Here is a 19,717-nt window from a genome sequence, read left to right on the forward strand (position 1 = left end):
ATACAATACAGAGATATTTTTCTTTACTAAAAATGTAACCAAAAAAGGCAGTTTTTTTTTGTGGAGGTTGTAACAGATAAATGTCATTTCAATTCAGTTCAATGGGGAAGATTGATTTGCTATACAAGTAATGACAGAAGCTTGATCACGGAACGTATTAAACTCGTAAGTCAAAGTACCAGTAGTAGACATAAATTGTAATATCTGATTCAAAAATACTCCCTTCTTCAAGGGTGAGTAGTTTTTCTTTTCGTTGTATTACAGAGTGGATAACCTATTTTTACACTTACAGTACATGACAGTTTAGTTAAAACACTGCCTGGAGAGTTAATAACGGTTTTATGATGGTTATTATGACAGTTTGAGCCTGAAAAATATATACCGATTTTACATTGGTTATGAGGAAAAAAAATTTCAAGCACTGGTCTTGTGACCGCCTCATGACGCCTTGCAAGCGCTAACTAATCTTAAACCACATCTGACTGCCTGACACGGTCACTGAGGAATGCGCCGACCCACGTCCACTTAATAATACCGCACTGGCATTTAGCGGTGCGCTGCAATTATGTAATGCTCTCATGGGGTCTAAAGTCCGGCGGGGCGCAATATCGGAATTGCTCGTCTGAGGTGTGGGACTTATGTGGCCAATTTTAGAAATTGGGACTTTCTTGTCTAAAACTTATGAAAGACTCAACATGACTTTGACGTGGTATTCATGAGAATAAACTTGACTTTGTCTTGAACTACGTAACTTAAGTTTTGGCTGTCTGCCTTTGAAAATCAGCATTTTGTGTGTGCACAAAGTTTGCAACACAAAGACACAACAACTATGACATCTAACTTCATCTATCGATATAGAACTCAGCAAAGACAGGTAAGCTACATTGACTTCACAGTTTAGCTCACTTATAGCTAGTCAAACATTAACTAACCTTCCTGTCGGTTATGCATTTTATTAAGAAGACAAAATAATAGCCAATATAGAGACGTAGCTGGGACCATTAAAAACTGTGCTTGTAAATGTGTTAATACAGTTAACCGTATACATTGTGAGTGAGTATACAAAGCGTCCCAAACATCATTATACCATTCCATTTTTTTTTTTACTTTTTGTTTCAGGTATGAAATGCATATATGTGAGGCCATCAGCATTTGACAGTTTAGGCTTTGCAATTTTTGTAAGCAAATTGTTCCCTTGCCACGGGCTCACCAATTGACATAGTATACTATCATTTACACTATCCATGGAAGGTTTCTCAAAACAGGAAGGTCCAATGTCAATTGGCAAGCCATGGGCAAGGGAACGATATGCTTCCAAAAAGCGCAAAGCCTGACCTGTCAAAATGCTGATTGTTGGACGTCTTTCCGAATTACACCTGAAAGGAAATAAAAAAAATTTTAAAAGGAAGTGTATAGTGATTTTTTTGGGACACCTAGTATTGTATACCTTGACTTATGACTCAAAGTCATGACCATCTTGAAATTTAGTAGGGACTTGACTTATTTGAATTTGGCCAGTAGCGTACCTAAAACCTAAAGGTTAATCCTCGAGACTTACTTATAACATGCACGTACAGTATGTGATTTACTCCCACCTCTGCTGCTCAACAACAGTAAGTAAATATGTGAAAGTGTCACGGAAGGAGCTCTTGAGAAAAAATAAACAAACCCGAATAGCGTTAAAACGTTACGTAACGCGCAGCATTTGCTAAAACGGGATCACCTTCAAAACCGCTTGCACATCACTGATGCCGACAGACTGCGGCGAGCACTCAGTAGGACTGCGGGCTTGAAAGAAAGATTTCAATTTGGCTTTCGGAGCGAGGGGGGATGGGGGGGATAGGATAGAGGAGGGTGGGCTATGAAAGGGAGCGGTGGATAAGCTTCAAGGCTTATCCTATTCATTACTGGCGGAGAAAGAGTGAGCGAGAGAGAAGAATCTCAGTATTGACCTATAAATAAATGAACGGTGGGATAAACACATCAATAAAACATATGTATTCTAATAGATCACGCTCTAGTTACACTTGATGGGATTGAGGCGACCCAATGAGCCCAATCACGGGGACTTGATCATTGCGGGAAAAGCTACACAACGTTAAAGCGACAGCGGCTATAAATAACAATCATTGCCACGATAAAATAGGCCAGAGCATCTTCAATGTTCATGTTTGCCTCTTTACACGCCGATTTATTGTACTCTGTAGGGGAGGTTATTTATAATTCATTATAAAAGACTGATTTTACGGCAAAACGAGTTTCCTTCGGCTCATTTTGTAATCACTGGCGTGTTCGCAAGCTGTTCTTAAAAAGCTGTAAAACACCAGGCTCAATTTTCCGCTGTCATGTAAAAACATCAGATGATGGCAAAGCGGGAAGCTGCTGCGAGTGAGCAAGCCTCCACCTGCACGCCGCGTGTTTGACAAGCACGCAGCTCGTATTTAGTCAGTCACTTCAGGCCGCGACAGGCTCGTCTGGTATTTATCTTCGGGTGGTGGGGGGGGGGGGGAATTCGGGGATTGCGTCACAATGATTTTTGCAAAATGATGACTCTCCCCATTTCCTATTAACGGAACACTAAACACATACTGAACATCTTAAACATAATTTATTTTCAACATATTTAACAGGTTTACGACGATTCAGAACAGGGGGGGGGGTCACTTGTAACAGACCCCACATCACAAGATAATCAATCACTCAAGATAATCTTTACAGACAATTGGGCCTTTGCTGACTTTAATCATAAGGAAGGGAAAATGCTTAAATTTGGGCCACTTGTTTTTACGTGTTTGCCATTTTAGCCGTTCCAAATCAGAAAAGCCAAACATGATTACTGAAATTATACTGATAAGCGTTACAGTTTAACATGACAAACTCTCCAGATTCCAGAGTGTCTGTGAACATGAACGCACCAAAAAGTAAGACTTCTCTTTTCTCAGGCGCCACGGCTGCAACAACACGCGAGCCTAATGACGCCAGGGCAGAAAAGGTGTCTTACACTCGATACCATCGTCTATACTGATGATGGCAATTATAATAACACAGCTGCGATGAAAGGGAGAACTAACAACGCTGTAGTGTAGCGTAGTGTAGTGACTTTGGTCACCCCCGAGGTGCAAAATATTAGAAACGGCTCACAGTGCAAACCAAAAATAGTTTTTAAATGAAATGAAGATCTCCCAAAAAATCTGATATACATCGAAGATGAATTAACATGAAAGGAAGAAAATACCTGGTTGCTATTTTTGGTTGTTGCGAGCTAATTATCTCGGATCAAGGCAATTAACCTCAGCCAAGCCACAGATGTTTGTTTACCTCCGGCAATGTTGCTAAAAATACAAACAAGCAGTGAACCCAAATGACGAGTGAAGCTAACTGGAATCGTAAGTAAACTCATTTCTGGAGTCTTGCCTAGTTCCTGATATGTTACAGTCACTGGTCAGTCCACATGTCAATCACAACACATAGCACCAATCATTGGGCATCTTGTCATCCAGTCAATCATGCAGTTGTTGGCGTGTCCAAATGTCAATCTTTATAGCCAGCACCAATGATTGGTGGTGATGTGAACTCGTCATCAATAAGCCATTGGTCGGCCTTCATGTCAATCATTACACTTGGCAGCAAAATACTGTACGTCTTTATGTCTTGCCCATATTGTAGATGGCAATGATAAGTTGTGTTTTTCTTCTTTTCTCTTTTTTCGATTTGTGGAAAGTTACTATTATTTCTTGTAATTGGCAAGTTTATTATTACCATTTCACTATACTGTACTACTATTAAATTATTTACAGTAAAAAGAATCCAATTTTCGAAAGACAGTTATTATTTTCACAAAGCTGACCAAATTCAACCCAGGCAGAAATTAGAAATATACCTCATTTTGACTGCGTGTTAGATTTTTACAATACAGAAGCAATGTGAATCTCAAACATGAAAGTGAAGCAGCAAAGTGAGCAAAAGAAAATGTGCGTCACTGCCAAAGAATTTTGGCCACGACTGTACTAGTGATTGTTGGATTAAGAGGAAACACAATGACACATTTGTTGTTGTTTTGGCAATGGCGCCTTGTTATAAGACCATTAATGGAAAATGAAATCTTCTAACGTAGTTGCAAGAACCCTATCTATGACATACATGAATATTTCATTTCACCTAACGTGATTTCATGTTTAAAAGGGCGAGCCAGCAAGCGGCTCAAGTTGTGGAAAGAGTGACATCATACTGTAAGTTCATGTTGAGCAGGAGTCAATGTTTTTTTAGAGGGGGATGTGATCTCAGAGAGTGAAACATGGCCCATTTTTGTGTCCTCCACCCCCCCCCCCCACCCCCCACCACCAGCTCCACCACACCTCCCCACCGCCACCCCCTCCCTCCTCCTGGCACATTCTAGTGCAGGAAGATTTATGAAGCCAAAGCGTCCACAGGTTGTTTTTCATCCCACAAATAGCGACAATATTAATCTTTAAAGCAATAAAAGGCCTTTACTCTCGCTCCCTCTGCGCAAAGATTCTACTGGAGATCCCTACTTAATAAAAACAAAGCAGCAATGAGTGAGAGTTTTCCAACAAACAAACGCATTGCTGCTTGAAATATAGTTATAGACAGCAGATAAGGACTATATTAGACTTGGCGTATGACGAGAAGTGGTGCTTTTCAGCTTCAATGTGATTGCCTCGCTCGCATGAGTTGACTTAAACCTGTATGAGAGTTGGGTTTCTGACACAAGAGGGGAAAGAAAGGTCAGCAGAACTCCAGGAATTAAAGGAGGTGGGAGAATGGGGAAAAGTGTAGCTCATAATATTTCCCTTGAGAGTCGCGGACAAGAAAAATCCATGAGGCATCTCCTGCATGCGTGGTTGAAATGCTTTCGATTTGCGCAGACTGACCGCAGAGTCCCTTGGCAAACATCAGCGCGTGAGTAACGCCAGTGGTGGTAAGTAAAGTACAAATACTTTGTTACTGTTTTTTTGTTAAGTAGATTTTTCAGTTATTGAGTGTATTTATATTTCTGACAACTTCATACTTGTGCCTCCCAACTTTTGAAAACATATCTGCACTTTGCACACCTTACTTTTTCAAAACAGGCTCATTACCTTTTTCACTAATGCAAACTAAAGCGCTCAAGTTTTTATGTAGTGGGCAACTCATGCCGGATACCCAAGTTTTCAATGAGTAGCGTTTTAGCCACAGCCAGATGTGAGTACTGTTGCTGGCTCTTAGTAAAACAGGCCCCATTGCGACACAGCGAACCTATTTCCAGCTCAGCGTAAGCCAGCCCCACGCCAACTATTTATGTTGTTGCAGCATTGCCTTTACCAACACTTTGCTTTTCATGCGGCCACAGAATTGAAACCTATATAACACTCTCCCCGCCGTAAGCATGGGTTTAGTCGAATCCAAGCAGGCAAAGAATGTGTGCTTCGAATTATACATTATAAACAATGACTGTCACCCATGACCTCAAGTGCACGGGTGATTCTAAAAACTGATTGTCAAGTCGGCTAAGAGTCTGAGCTCAGCTGTCTTTGGGCGAGGGAAGCGGGGTACAACCTGGTCTGATCACCGGTCAATCGCAGGGCATATATACCGGTAGACAAACAACCACTCAAATTCACAGTAATGGACAATTTAGAGTCTTCAATGAGGCTACCATGCCTGGTTTTGGAAAGTGGGAGGAAGCCAGAGTGCCCGGCGAAAACCCACACAAGGACGGTGTGTATTCTAGCCTATCAGAAGCTGGAAGAAAGCCACTTCCTGGGAAAAGGCATTGTAACAGCAAGGGGTCTTGTGCACAGAGATCCAGCAAACTACTTCCATCATTGCTGTGAAAGAAGATCAGGCTTCATACAGTGACACCGCATCCTGCAATTGTCAGCATGCGTGTGTACAATAATTACTTTCAACACAACAGGAAAGGAATGTTAAACTTCACACCCCTGTAAAGCTATCCTTGCATGCACCATTTACAAAGATGTCTCTGTTACTAAAAATGCAAAACATGTTCTATAACAACTTGCCCCAACCTTGACATTTTTCTGCAAAGTTTTGCAGTAATCACATTATAAACAGTGGTGAAAAACATGAAACAGTCTCATATAATAACAATGGTGAATTGAAGAAAAGTGGAATCATATGAGAAATCATGAGGTGTGCTGTGGGAAATTATCCAATTCCATTTGACTGGTCAGAAAATTATAATTTCACCACAAATCATTTCTTTGTACCTCTATCTAGCCAGCAAGGTACAGTGACAAGCAGAATAATTAAATGCTCTTCCGACAGTTGGCAGAAGGTAGAAGGAACCTGTGCATCCACATGTTGCCATTTATAAAACAGAATAGGGCAACAGCTTTTAGCTTAGTTTTCAACGAAACAAGGCCAGATTTGACAAAGTTGTAAGTAAATTAAGATGAGGTCATTATTTTTCCAATATAGAGGTACCTTGACTTACTAGGGATTCCAAGGGACCCAACTTCTGATTTCAAGATACAAGTTACACGCGAGCTTCGGATACGTAGCCAATCGAGGGGGATGGGGGGGGAAAAAAATGGCGCAATTAATGTACCAACATGCCCTCGCATGTGGGCAAGGAGAGCCACAGTCGCCATGCACTTTCAGCAGTTTATTGAACGGTACAAACGGTCAAACGCACAAATAGAAAACGAGGACACTCACAATGAGGCGCTGTAGTCCACAACTCCCACCCAGACGCTCACACTCAACTAACTGGCCATGGTCCTGATGTCACTCACTAGGCCACGCCCCTTAAAGGTACACCAACAACACTACAGTTGTTGCTGTGACGTTCGGCTTGTCCCAACATACGATAGTTACACTTCATAAAACGACTTTATTTCTTTACATTCTCTTTTATTATGTTTTATTATATTTTTATACAATACTGTGATATTTTCCTTATTAAATATAGGTATTGTGGGGGTCTGGAATGGATTAATGGCATTTCAATTCATTTCAATGTGGTGTGTTAATTTGATATACTAGTCAAATGAGTTATGAGCTTGGAACGAAGTCATGGTACCACCGTAAATTAAGATGAGATCAACATTTATGTCAGTATACTGTATACTCTTTCTGTGACATTTCTATTTGGTAGTGTAGCTTGAGATTTTTCTAATGTAAAATATGCATCTTTGCTCAAAAAGGTTTACAAATATTTAAAACAACTATCACATTTGTGTGTCCGTGTCCTGGCTCTCAGGACTCGACAAACTGCCAAGAAGAGCGTTCCTGTTCCCGTTAAGCGTGGTTTAAAAGCCTGAACAGCAGATTGAGTCAGATAAAAGCCTGATAAGTGTCTTTGTAGAGAGCCGGGATGGGGGAGGCCTTACATCATCCATTGCAGCGCAACACAGTACAGTACAATACGCTATAGTGCGGAGTGTTAACACCACAATAGCAGTCAGAGGATTGCTCCAAATTCACCCTGACAAATGAGAATAATTCACGGCGTATAAATATATATCAAGAGTGAGCCGCCGCTGCTTATATAATCAATGCGCTCGTACACCTACTACACCGCTGTGATGAATCCATAACCAGGCCCGCCAGGAATAGACTCAATCACACCATTTTTCTTTCCTCTGTTGACTGTATTTCACACTGCGCTTTTTCATCTGGCCGACCAGCTGACGTACACAAGCCTCGTTCGATCGCCTCGCTACAGAAAGAGAAAAGTTTATTATGTCACAGCTGGACGGCATTACTCCAGCGCTGGTATTTATCCTAATAAAAGTGGATATGGAGCCAGGAAATGGCGGACTGCGTATGTGCAAACCTCACAAATGTGCTTATAATACTAAGCGAGATGCCCTCAGGGAGCCCTTGGCAGTGTGATGGAAATTGTGTTGGTTGTGAAGAACAAACAAGTGAATAGAGAAAATATATATTAGGGTAGAAATCTGCTTGTAAACCTCAAAGTGCAGAAAATGTAGCGCTCCCCGCGTCTGCTGAAAATAAACCTTTAGCTTAAATGTGGCTGGCAGTGGAATGGCGCCACTGAGCCAAACGGCGGCCACAGGATGTTGCCGTTACTATTCATAACTTATTTTCCGATGTATGGAAAGTAACTTTCCCTTCACGCACCACCTCTTACAAGGCAATTACTTAGCAAGCACTTAACCTTGCGGCTGTGCTGCAGGATAAATGACCTGTTTTCCCTGCAGAAAAAAAATATATCTAAAAAAAAAATCTTATTTTACTCAAATGCATCACTCAAACACAAAAGCATGGATGAGCTCCAATTTTCGAGAAATGAAAATCCAGGTTATTCTGCACTCAAATTATTCTGATTATTCTGCCAATTTTTGACGTGTATCTACTTCCACAGTCCTCAACCGATTCAAACCATTCCAAGGTCAGAATGTTCAGGTCATTCAAAACATGCGTGCTAGTATTTTTCACATTGCACAAAATGTTTACCTTTCTTATAATTCCACATTTTCCACAAGATAAATCCCCCGTAATTCAGCTTCATTCCTCACATGTGCCTACATTTCGATTCATATCATTCCAAAATTAAAAATCTTCAACATTCCAAAAATTCCTGCATGTTTAAATAAAAAGTCCACATTTTCCATTGAGAACATTCCCTACATTAAATGGAAAAATGTGAATATTTATCCCAAATTCTTCATTAATCAACCAATTGAAATCATTCATTTTTTTCAAGGTCCCACATTTCTCATTTCCATCCATCCAACAATTTTCTGTACCAATTATCCTCACGAGGGTGCTGGAGCCTACTGTATGCCAGCTGACACCCTGAACTGATCGCCAGTCAGTCGCAGGGCACACAGAAACAAACATTTGCGCTCAAGAGTCACACCTACGGGGAATCTAGAGTCTTCCATTAACCTACCATGCATGCTTTTGGAATATGGGAGGAAACCGGAGTACCCGGAGAAACCCCACACAGGCACAGGGAGAACATGCAAACTCCACACATCCACTGAGGCCGGATTTGAACCCAGGTCCGCAGAACTGTGAGGCAGATGTGCTACCCAGATGTGCACCGTGCCGCCCATTTCACATTTCCTACATTTCTAATTAATTTGACAGCATTTCAGTTCAGCGTCAGCTCTTCAGCATTCACATGCGATTTCAACAGAAATTCCACTTTCTAGTTTCAAATCGTAATTTTTTTTTAGGATGGCTTAATGCAGTGGGTTACTATTCAAAGAAGCAAACACAACCGGAGGCTCAGCAGAACGAACATCAATGAATTACTTTACAGCAGAGAAGCTGTTATTGTGAAAGTCCTCTTGTACAGAGATGAATCACATGATCAATTTGTTTTAGTGTGCGAATTCATGAGTACAGACATGTTCTGGCACTCCAAAAAAATTCCAGAGCAGAATGTTTTAGGTTAGGTGAGGCTGTTTGAATGGCGGTCGCTGTTCAACGACCCCCTTCCTCGGTTAAAACGACTTAGATGCTGAAAAAACAATTGGGAGCATCACTTGTACGAATCGAAATGGCCAGATCCAATTTCAGGCATATTGACGCTACGAAAACATGATCGATTTGGACGGTTAAACGTTGCTGCAGCTCAGCACCAAAACATCCATCTTCAACCACAAATTAATCATCAGATTTTCCTTAGATGATTTCTAATTCATTTAAATGAGTCAATAATACCAAATTGTCAATTAATATAAAATACAATTATCAATAATAATTATAATAGTTATGTTTATTAGAAAACCTAATTATAATTAAAGTGTATAGAATGACAATAAAAAACAATTAAATACATAATTTACATAAATGTATGAATATAAAATAAATTGTAAACAATGCAAAAGTTCATTTAAAATAAATTTGAAAAGGATAAATATATAAATTAAAACAATAGAAATGTAACAATTAATGTAATATTAAGTCCATCCATCCATCCATTTTCTGAGCCGCTTCTCCTCACTAGGGTCGCGGGCGTGCTGGAGCCTATCCCAGCTATCATCGGGCAGGAGGCGGGGTCCACCCTGAACTGGTTGCCAGCCAATCGCAGGGCACATACAAACAAACAACCATTCGCACTCACATTCGCACCTACGAGCAATTTAGAGTCGTCAATTAACCTACCATGCATATGTTTTTGGGATGTGGGAGGAAACCGAAGTGCCCGGAGATTGAACCCCGGTCCTCAGAACTGTGAGGCAGACGCTCTAATCAGTCGCCCACCGTGACGCCAAAATATAAACAATAACACCAATAGTAGTCTATATGTATATCAGAAAAACTAAATCAATTATATCTGAAATTAAAATGTGAATAGAATTACATAAATCAAATGAAATACAATTAAAATAAAAAAGAAAAATGGAAAAAAAATAACACTTGCACAAAAAACAAATTAAAATGCAAATTTGAAATGAATTAAAAATGATAAAACAACTATATATAGAAAATTAATGAAATAAAAAGGAAGTAATCAATTAAAATCCATATAAAAAAATTGAAAATACAAAAATGTGGTAATTTTACAAATAATATTACTACCAGTAATAATAACAACTTGTAAGATGCATTTTAAATTCATCATAGATTTCATTTGCAAAAACAAAAAACAAAATGAGGACTATAAGGCTGGTTAACACATCACAACATATCATAGCAATTCCTGGATACATTACCACTACATATTTACTGACCATAAGCAGCATGACTATCACCGAGTATGTGATTTGAGTCCATGTCATAACACCATTGACGTGTACAAGCTTGGCTTTTATTTTCTTGCAGAAAAAGAAATCCTTTTTATTCTCAATTGGGAATTTTTTTTTTTACCATAATCTAATATTTAAAGGCGTATGCTAAAATCAGCCTTTCAAATAAATGCAATAAGTATGTGTAAGAATGAAACTTCAATGCTAGAATAATCCGTTTACAACGTCTGGACCACTGTTTTCACAGCAAGAGTTGAATGCTTTTTTTTTTTTTTATATAGTCATTTCCATGCAAACAGGATCCTGGAAAAGGCTAATCATATTTCCTGTCTTTTATTATATCTATGGCAAGAATGCCACCAAAAGTATTTTTGAAACACTAATATTAATAAAAGTTTCACTGTCAAAAATAAGGGAAGCTCCACAAGGGCTAGACTCACCGAATTCGTCACAGATGCTCTCGTTCTGCAACAGCGTGGGATGCTCGAAGGTGTCGCGGCAGTACAGGATCCGGGTGTTGCCGCCCAGCGCCGCGATGCCGCCCAGCGCCAGCACCGTGTGGTTGAGCAGCAGCGAGGTGGGCTGTTCCCTGAGCCGAACCAGAACTGAGCGGAAGCGGCAGTACTGCGGGTAGCTGAGGACCAGCACCTTCCTGCCGTCCTCTTCCTGGCCTATAGAATTACACACACACACAAACATGGGAGTCATGAGCGAGTAAATTCAATGTGGGAATGTTACTGTCATCATTTTAAAAAGACATTTTACTGAATAGGCCAGCATAGTGGTCTAGCGGTTAGCATGGCTGCCTCACAGTTGAGAGGTTCAGCTTCAAATCTCAACAATCAGAGTAATAGAGCAAATGAAGGGGATATTTATGTTTGACGATATGTCTGCAGCATCCTCCCACATGCTCTGATCCGCACTCTAATTGATAATTGTAATTCACCAGGGTAGTCCCCAGGTAGTAGCTACTTGCCTCGTCACAACACCCTAGCTCTGGCCCCGATCGGCATGGAAATGCTGCCGTCCTCGGCGTTGGCCCTGTAGTGGTGGGAGGTGGGTTGAACAGTGGCTCATTTCCATAAGACGGGAACAAACTCTCAAAACAGGGAGAGTTCAACAAGGCAAAAAAAAACAAAAAAAACTGCGTATAAAGTGTGCTGCAATTCTAGATCCTTGGGGTAGTTTGAGGAAAGCCAGAAAGACATCTGGGAAGTGTTTTAAATGTGGGGGGAAAATGCACCACCACAATTTTTTTCCACATGAAAATAATGTCTTCCTTAGTGATTTATATATACATATGCACAGAAAAAGCCACTCAGTACTAAGAAAACCATTCATTTTCAATATGCGTGATTGAAATGTGGGCTGACTACATGGTTCAAGTGCTTGAATTCTCATGTATTCCTACTATGTGACCTGGATAAAAATCCAATGTGTCGGATATACACAGTCTTAGGCAATAACACAATGTGGAACAACACTCAGAGGTTGATTGACAGACTTTATTAACGAGAACGTCACAATTTCGACGGAGAAAAAAAAAAGCGCCAACCATCTCAATTTACTCAAATCCAATATTAGGAGAGTTTAACACACTTTGACCAACACTTTAATCCAAGGTCTGTGTGTCTGTGACCTACTTTTAACACACTGATAATGAAAGAACAGAGCAGGCATGTACAGTGTGACACTTGATTCATTTCCCGTGAAATAGGATCAGGCTGCGGAACAAGAGGAAAACACTATAATGTTGCTAGGAATGACTAAATGAATATTGGCAAAAAATATATATATTGTACAGCAATTTTTATTGTTTGCCCCTTTTGTGCTTTGGTGTAATGCGTATTGAAGCAACCCTGCTAATTGAAAAGAACACTTTACATGATCAGGATTTTTGGGGCCAATCAGCGATCAGTGAGTTTAAAAAAAACGATAACCGATCACCAATCCGATCACAAGATGGAGGAATGTCTATTTAAATGACCTGTTCATTTACTGTATATGCTTGTGTACTTAATTGCTCAAATAATTATATTTACAACCATCTTTGTTCCTCTATTTATGCCAGTGAGGCATAGTGACAGACAGAACAAATGAATGCTCTTCTATTAGATGGCAGGAAGTAAATACAGTAATTAATGTATCCACTTTTTGTGACATTTTTGTTTGTTGGTGTGCCGTGAGATTTTTCAATTGTAAAATATGTGCCATGGCTCCATAAAGGTTGGAAATCACTGATCTAGTCAGATCGTGTATTCTAATCAGTCAGGTCTAACCAACATCACAACATGACAGAAATATTGGGTGCTAACTTACTGTAAATGACTTTATTTTTAATGAAATGACTTCACCCACACCGAAACTTTAGAGCATGATTCGACAGAACGGCGGCATGTCTACGTCCAACTGTTCGTGGTTCCGCTAGCTTGCTAGGCTACATAACATTGTATTGGCTGCTTGCGAGCCGTATCGTTTTCAAAGTACGTGAACATACCTCAAGCAAGCCTTAAACGAACGTCCCCTCCTGTCCTGAGCACCGGTGACCACCAGCACACGTTTTTCCCCATTTTGTTCTTACAAACACATGGCGCGCTCCACTCTTGTTGTCGTCGCCACGGTAACGAGTGTATCCGGTCGCATTTGAGTTGACAAGATAAAGTCCAATGATCGTAACAAGATTTTATTGCAGTAGTCTCGACATAGTGCAAGCGTGAAAGAGCAAATTTGTCTTGTAGTCTGATCCGGGCATTACGTGTTGTCTGTTCCACACAGCCGACATGCTTTTTTTTTTTTTTTTTTTTTTTATAACTTCATGGCCGTCAGATATTTACAGTACTACGTTAAAAGACACGCGACACGGCTAAAAATAAACTAGCCTTTGAATTCAAATATACTGTGCACGCGGCGACGCGGAGTTAAGTGCATGCATGCATGCATGTTCATGACAATAAAATATTCTTCTTAATGTCTTTTGCGAATTTGCGGATCGGCGAATTATGACATTAAAGCCGATCAGCATAAAATGCTAACTATAAATACCGATCAGCCGATAAAAATCGGTCTAAAGTCTACTTTACATGCACCCCTGCTTCGTTATGAAAGAACAAATCTCAAGCCGCCCACACAATAAATATAATTAAATTCATACCAAATATACACAAGCAATTACACGCTCAGCGGTGTCTGTGTCGCCCCTCGAACATTCATGTCATTATGACGCAAACCAAATAATGAAAGGAATGTGGTTTTCTCCCATAATTTAATCTGTCACAACATTATTATTGTTGACAAGTTTGTTTTTTTTCATATAAAAAAAGGATAATCTCTTTAAAATGCACTGAGTTTTGACTAACATGCTTTTATAAAAAGTTCTGACATGATTATAGTAACCAAATATGTGTACAAATCTATGGCCATTTGTCTCCCAGTGTTAAGAGTTGCTCTGCTCATGTTTCTCCAGCATACAAAAGCAGCCGACCTACGCACTTGACGAGGCAGGCAGCTGGGACACAAATATGAATAATTCACAGTCACCCTGCCCCGCTTTTGCTTTTATACACAGACACACACACACACACACACACACACACACACACACACACACACACACACAGTGGAGCAAAAAAGTATTTAGTCAGCCACCAATTGTGCAACTTCTCCCACTTAAAAAGATGAGACAGCCCTGTAATTTTCATCATAAGTATACCTCACCTATAAGAGACAAAATGAGGGGGGTACAAAATTCCAGACAATCAAATTGTCTGATTTTTAAAGAATTTATTAGCAAATTATGGTGGAAAATAAGTATTTGGTCACCTACAAACAAGCAAGACTTCCGGCTCTCACAGACCTGTAACTTCTTCTTTAAGAGGCTCCACTCTCCTCCACTCGTTTACCTGTATTAATGGTACCTGTTTGAACTCATTATCAGTATAAAAGACACCTGTCCACAACCTCAAACAGTCACACTCCAAACTCCACTATGGCAAAGACCAAAGAGCTGTCAAAGGACACCAGAAACAAAATTGTAGACCTGCACCAGGCTGGGAAGACTGAATCTGCACTCGATATCAGCTTGGTGTGAAGAAATCAACTGTGGAAACAATTATTAGAAAATAGAAGACATACAAGACCACTGATAATCTCCCTCCATCTGCTAGGTCCAAGCAAGATCTCACCTCGTGGGGTTAAAATGCTCACAAGAACGGTGAGCAAAAATCCCAGAAACCACACGGGGGGACCTAGTGAATGACCGGACCAAAGTAACAAAGGCTACCATCAGTAACACACTACGCCGCCAGGGACTCAAATCCTGCAGTGCCAGACGTGTTCCCCTGCTTAAGCCAGTACATGCCCAGGCCCGTCTGAAGTTTGCTAGAGAGCATTTGGATGATCCAGAAGAGGATTGGGAGAATGTAATATGGTCAGATGAAACCAAAATATAACTTTTTGGTAAAAACCCAACTTGTCGTGTTTGGAGGAGAAAGAACGCTGAATTGCATCCAAAGTACACCATACCTACTGTGAAGCATGGGGGTGGAAACATCACGCTTTGGGGCCGTTTTTCTGCAAAGGGATCAGGACGACTGATCCGTGTAAAGGAAAGAATGCATAGGGCCATGTATCGTGAGATTTTGAGTGAAAACCTCCTTCCATCATCAAGGGCATTGAAAATGAAACATGGCTGGGTCTTTCAGCATGACAATGATCCCAAACACACCGCCCGGCAACGAAGGAGTGGCTTCGTAAGAAGCATTTCAAGGTCCTTGAGTGGCGTCGCCAGTCTCCAGATCTCAACCCCATAGAAAACCTTTGGAGGGAGTTGAAAGTCTGTGTTGCCCAGCGACAGCCCCAAAACATCACTGCTCTAGAGGAGAGCTGCATTGAGGAATGGTCCAAAATACCAGCAGCAGTGTGTGAAAACTTTGTGAAGGCTTACAGAAAACGTTTGACCTCCGTCATTGCCAACAAATGGTATATAACAAAGTATTGAGATGAACTTTTGTTATTGACCAAATACTTATTTTCCACCATAATTTGCTAATAAATTCTTTAAAAAAAAAATAAAAAATCAGACAATGTGATTTTCTGGATTTTTTATTTCTCATTTTGTCTCATTTTGTGAGGTATACCTATGATGAAAATTACAGGCCTCTCTCATCTTTTAACACATTCACTGCCATTGACAGCTTTAGAAGTCAAATGTTTACTGGGAAGGCTGGCAGTTAATTAGTCAAGTGGGAGAACTTGCACAATTGGTGGCTGACTAAATACTTTTTTGGCCCACTGTCTGTGTGTGTGTGTGTGTGTGTGTGTGTGTGTTCAGGGGGGATTTCCGCTGCCGCCTTGTGTTTCAGGAGCTGATTCTTTCTTTACAGTATGTTATTGAGCTCGAAGACTGAAAAGAGACTTGGTGGATTTTTTTGTACACATTTACAGCAGCTGCATTCCTGACTATCTGGCTCATAAACGCCAGCCAGCATGATGACCACTTCAAAACAAAACTCCCACAAAGATTGAGCGTAAATGCTGAAATGCCAAAACAAAGTGCAATATTATGGACAATAAAAGTTTCAGACTAAGTGTGTATGTTGGAACTAACCCATCACAAATTAGTTGTAACATGCAGATGAATGGATAACATGCTTGTCTCTTAGCATTTCCATAACAATATAAAGGATATGAAGAGTTCAAGAGCAAAAGCCGACGCGCCATTTAGACAAAATTAGAGCCATGCCTACTCAGCATTTAAATATGATTATGATTACATTATTCAGCGAACTTAGCCCTGCTGCAAATAGCAAAAATCTGTGAGCAATTGACACCCTTCCCCAAAATGGTTTGTATTTGCTTGTAGATGCCACAAGACATGGCAAAGGACTAGTTTTGTCTAAATGAAGCTCCTCAATTTACTTCAGATTGTTTCCTTGGCGCCTCAGCTGGCTCCTCTCGATGCGGAGAAGCAGTGGTTGTACTCTTGAGCCCCTCCCGGATGACCGCGCTTCTCACCCCATCTGTAAGGGAGAGCCCGGACATCCTGCTGAGGAAACTCATTTCGGCCGCTTGTATCCACGATCTTGTTCTTCCGGTCACAACGCACAGTTCGTGACCATAGGTGAGGGTAGGAACGTATATCCACCGGTTAATTGAGAGCGTCGCCTTTCAGCTCAGCTCCTTCTTTACCATGACAGACTGCACCGATCCACCTGTCGATCTCCGGTTCAATTCGTCCCTCACTCGTGAACAAGACCCCGAGATACTTGAACTCCTCCACTTGAGGCAGGATCTCCTCCTCCACCGGGAGAGGGCACTCCACCCTTTTACGACTGAGGACCATGGCATCAGATTTGGAGGTGCTGATTTTCATCCCAGCCGCTTTACACTTGGCTGCGAGAGTTGAAGATCGTGGCTTGATGAAGCACAAAGCAGAAACGCAGTGCTGAGGTCATCAAACCGGACCCCCTTAACGCCTAGGCTGTGCCTAGAAATTATTTCTGTCCATAAAGGTAATGAACAGAATCAGTGACAAAGGGCAGCCTTGGATGGAGGCTAACCCTCACTGGAAACTAATTTGACTTACTGCCAGCAATGCGGACTAAAGTCTTGACACCGGTCGTACAGTGAATGAACAGCCCATATTAAAGGGTCCGGTACCCCATACTACCGGAGCACCCTCCACAGAACCCCTCAGGGGACACGGGCGAACGCCTTCTCCAAGTCCACAAAGCACATGTAGACTGGTTGGGCAAACTCCCATCCACCCTCGAGGACCCAGCCGAGGGTGTAGAGCTGGTCCACTGTTCCACGGCCAGGACGAAAACCACACTCCTCCTCCTGAATCTGAGATTCTACTTCTAGACGGACTCTCCTCTCCAGAACCCCTGAATAGACCTTACCAGGGTAGCTGAGGAGTGTGATTCCCCTGTAGTTGGAACACACCCTCCGGTCCCCCTTCTTAAAAAGGGGAACCACCACCCCAGTCTGCCAATCCAGAGGCAGTGTCCCCCCTATACACAATACATACACAAACTTCAGAATCTGTCCAATATTTCGGAATGTTTGGATGGTGCAAACAGTAGCTTTAAACATTCCAATTTGCAATTAAAAAGGTGCGGAAGGAATTTTGCACTCTTCTCTCAGCCAATGATCAAACCGATGTATCCAGCGCACACACATCCACATCCCGTGAAAAAGCACAAAGCCCACCCACAGATTTAGGGTATATTATTGGAAACATACACTGCGCTGACACCCTGTATGCATTAAATATTACTCTTCTGGCACAGTTATAGCTCGCAGGTATGGTAGCGGCTTTGTTTTCAAATGTCAGGGCTTTTATTGTATCTCTCTCTCTCTCCTACTCTCTCGACCGCATTGCACTTGATTACATTCAATTTGCAGAGAGTGCCGCGGGGCTTTAATAAGCATAAAAAGGCATTTGGCAAGGCCTGCACGTCCGTGCACACCAAGCGCACTTTCAAAATTTCCCTCTTTGTTCTTCTAGCACGACCTTTCCCAATTAAATGGCGTGCGTGTGTTTGTCTAAGCGTTCTAATTGGTCGGTGCGGCGTTTTGATTGTTTTGCCAACGCGACCTGATAAACTGCGTTGGGTCGTAACAGCTCAGTGGTGTTACGATGCTCCATTAGTTGTCATACTGTCTACCATTCTATAACTTAGACGGCTTGCAACTCATAAAGTAGACATACTGTATTAATATGGAAAATTTACTTTTTTTAATTGGATGGACTTTTTAATTGCTTGCATGTGAATAGTTGGGTCAGTGGAGTGTCTGCCCACCCATCAAGTGTGAAAATAAATAATGTAAATCTTCCTATTTCTGAAAACGTGAGCCGTTCTGCAATTCCACCCCACTGTGATGTCATAATAACACATTATATGACAAGATCAGCGAGGGTGGTCAAAGATCCACTTTCAAGCCAGAGTCCAACTACACTGTCTGAAACATTATCATATGAGAGCCAAAAGGTAAGCAGAGCTGCATTCGGTTGAGCGAGAGGTGTAACCAACATGAAACCAGAGCGCTATCTGTGGGTGAAAAGTGAGCTACTGCAAATCTGAGAGATTCTTTTTAATCTGACTTTTAATCATTCATACATGCTACAACTTTTTTGTGGGCGGGAGGGTTTTAGTAATAAAATACAATTGTGTAAAACCCTATGAACAGAAAATATTTCTGATACAGTTAGCCAAATTTTGAGTTAAAGTGAATGTCCATTTGTTGATTAGGAATCAGTTAATGAGAAATGACAAAAGAAAATGGCAAAAATTGTTACATAAACCCATAATACTTAATACAGATAATAGAATTATAAATGTGGGTAAATAAATAAACAAAAAAAAAACCTGCACTAGATTATGCTAAGAATATGCTTAAGAATGGCGCAAAAGATTGCCCTTTCACATTTCCCAGGCTATGAATGAGTTCCAACAATGTAAATGAGCAACACTTTGCATGAATACCTCTAACGGCTTTCTGACGCTTTCCTGTGGCAAGCAAGTTCCAGCAATAAAAAGTCACTCTGACGAGATTCTGAATAATTTGGAGGCTTAACTGTACACACAGAGGATCCCTGTGTGAGGCGCTTCCATTATAATAGATATTAAAAATATTCAAATTTGCCTAAACAAAGTGTGTGCGTGCGTGTGTGTCACAAACACCCCCTCCCCACCCACATGCACGCACACACACACACACACACACACACACACACAGCAGTATTGTTATTTATTGATGGCGCACACTGTGTGATTGATGCTGTTTTGTTTACAGCGCCGAGTCGCTTTCAATTAGAGGAACGTTCTGGTACATTTTGTGTCATGCCAGATTGTACAAGCATGACTCATGCAAATTTAATAAATGTATTTAATTGTTTATGTAACGACGCCTTCGTAGGAGAAATTACCATTCCCAGCCCCCAGGCCCTTTTGCACTTCCATGTGCCGTCACTGATCGATGCCGTTCCCCCTTGCCTTTGGTCGAGTTTCAATCACACAAAAGCC

General features: G+C 41.1%; 1 protein-coding gene across 1 annotated transcript in view; it reads right to left on the bottom strand.

Annotated features, from left to right (window-relative positions):
* arid5b (AT-rich interaction domain 5B) overlaps positions 1 to 19,717 on the bottom strand; it is a 127,055-nt gene that overhangs the window by 54,386 nt on the left and 52,952 nt on the right. Inside the window, exon 4 of the mRNA XM_061790070.1 lies at positions 11,132 to 11,362. Coding sequence (XP_061646054.1) covers positions 11,132 to 11,362 — 231 coding nt within the window. The remainder of the gene's footprint in view (positions 1 to 11,131; positions 11,363 to 19,717) is intronic.

This window comes from Phyllopteryx taeniolatus, chromosome 11 (assembly GCF_024500385.1).
Source record: "Phyllopteryx taeniolatus isolate TA_2022b chromosome 11, UOR_Ptae_1.2, whole genome shotgun sequence".
Classification (NCBI taxonomy): domain Eukaryota; kingdom Metazoa; phylum Chordata; class Actinopteri; order Syngnathiformes; family Syngnathidae; genus Phyllopteryx; species Phyllopteryx taeniolatus.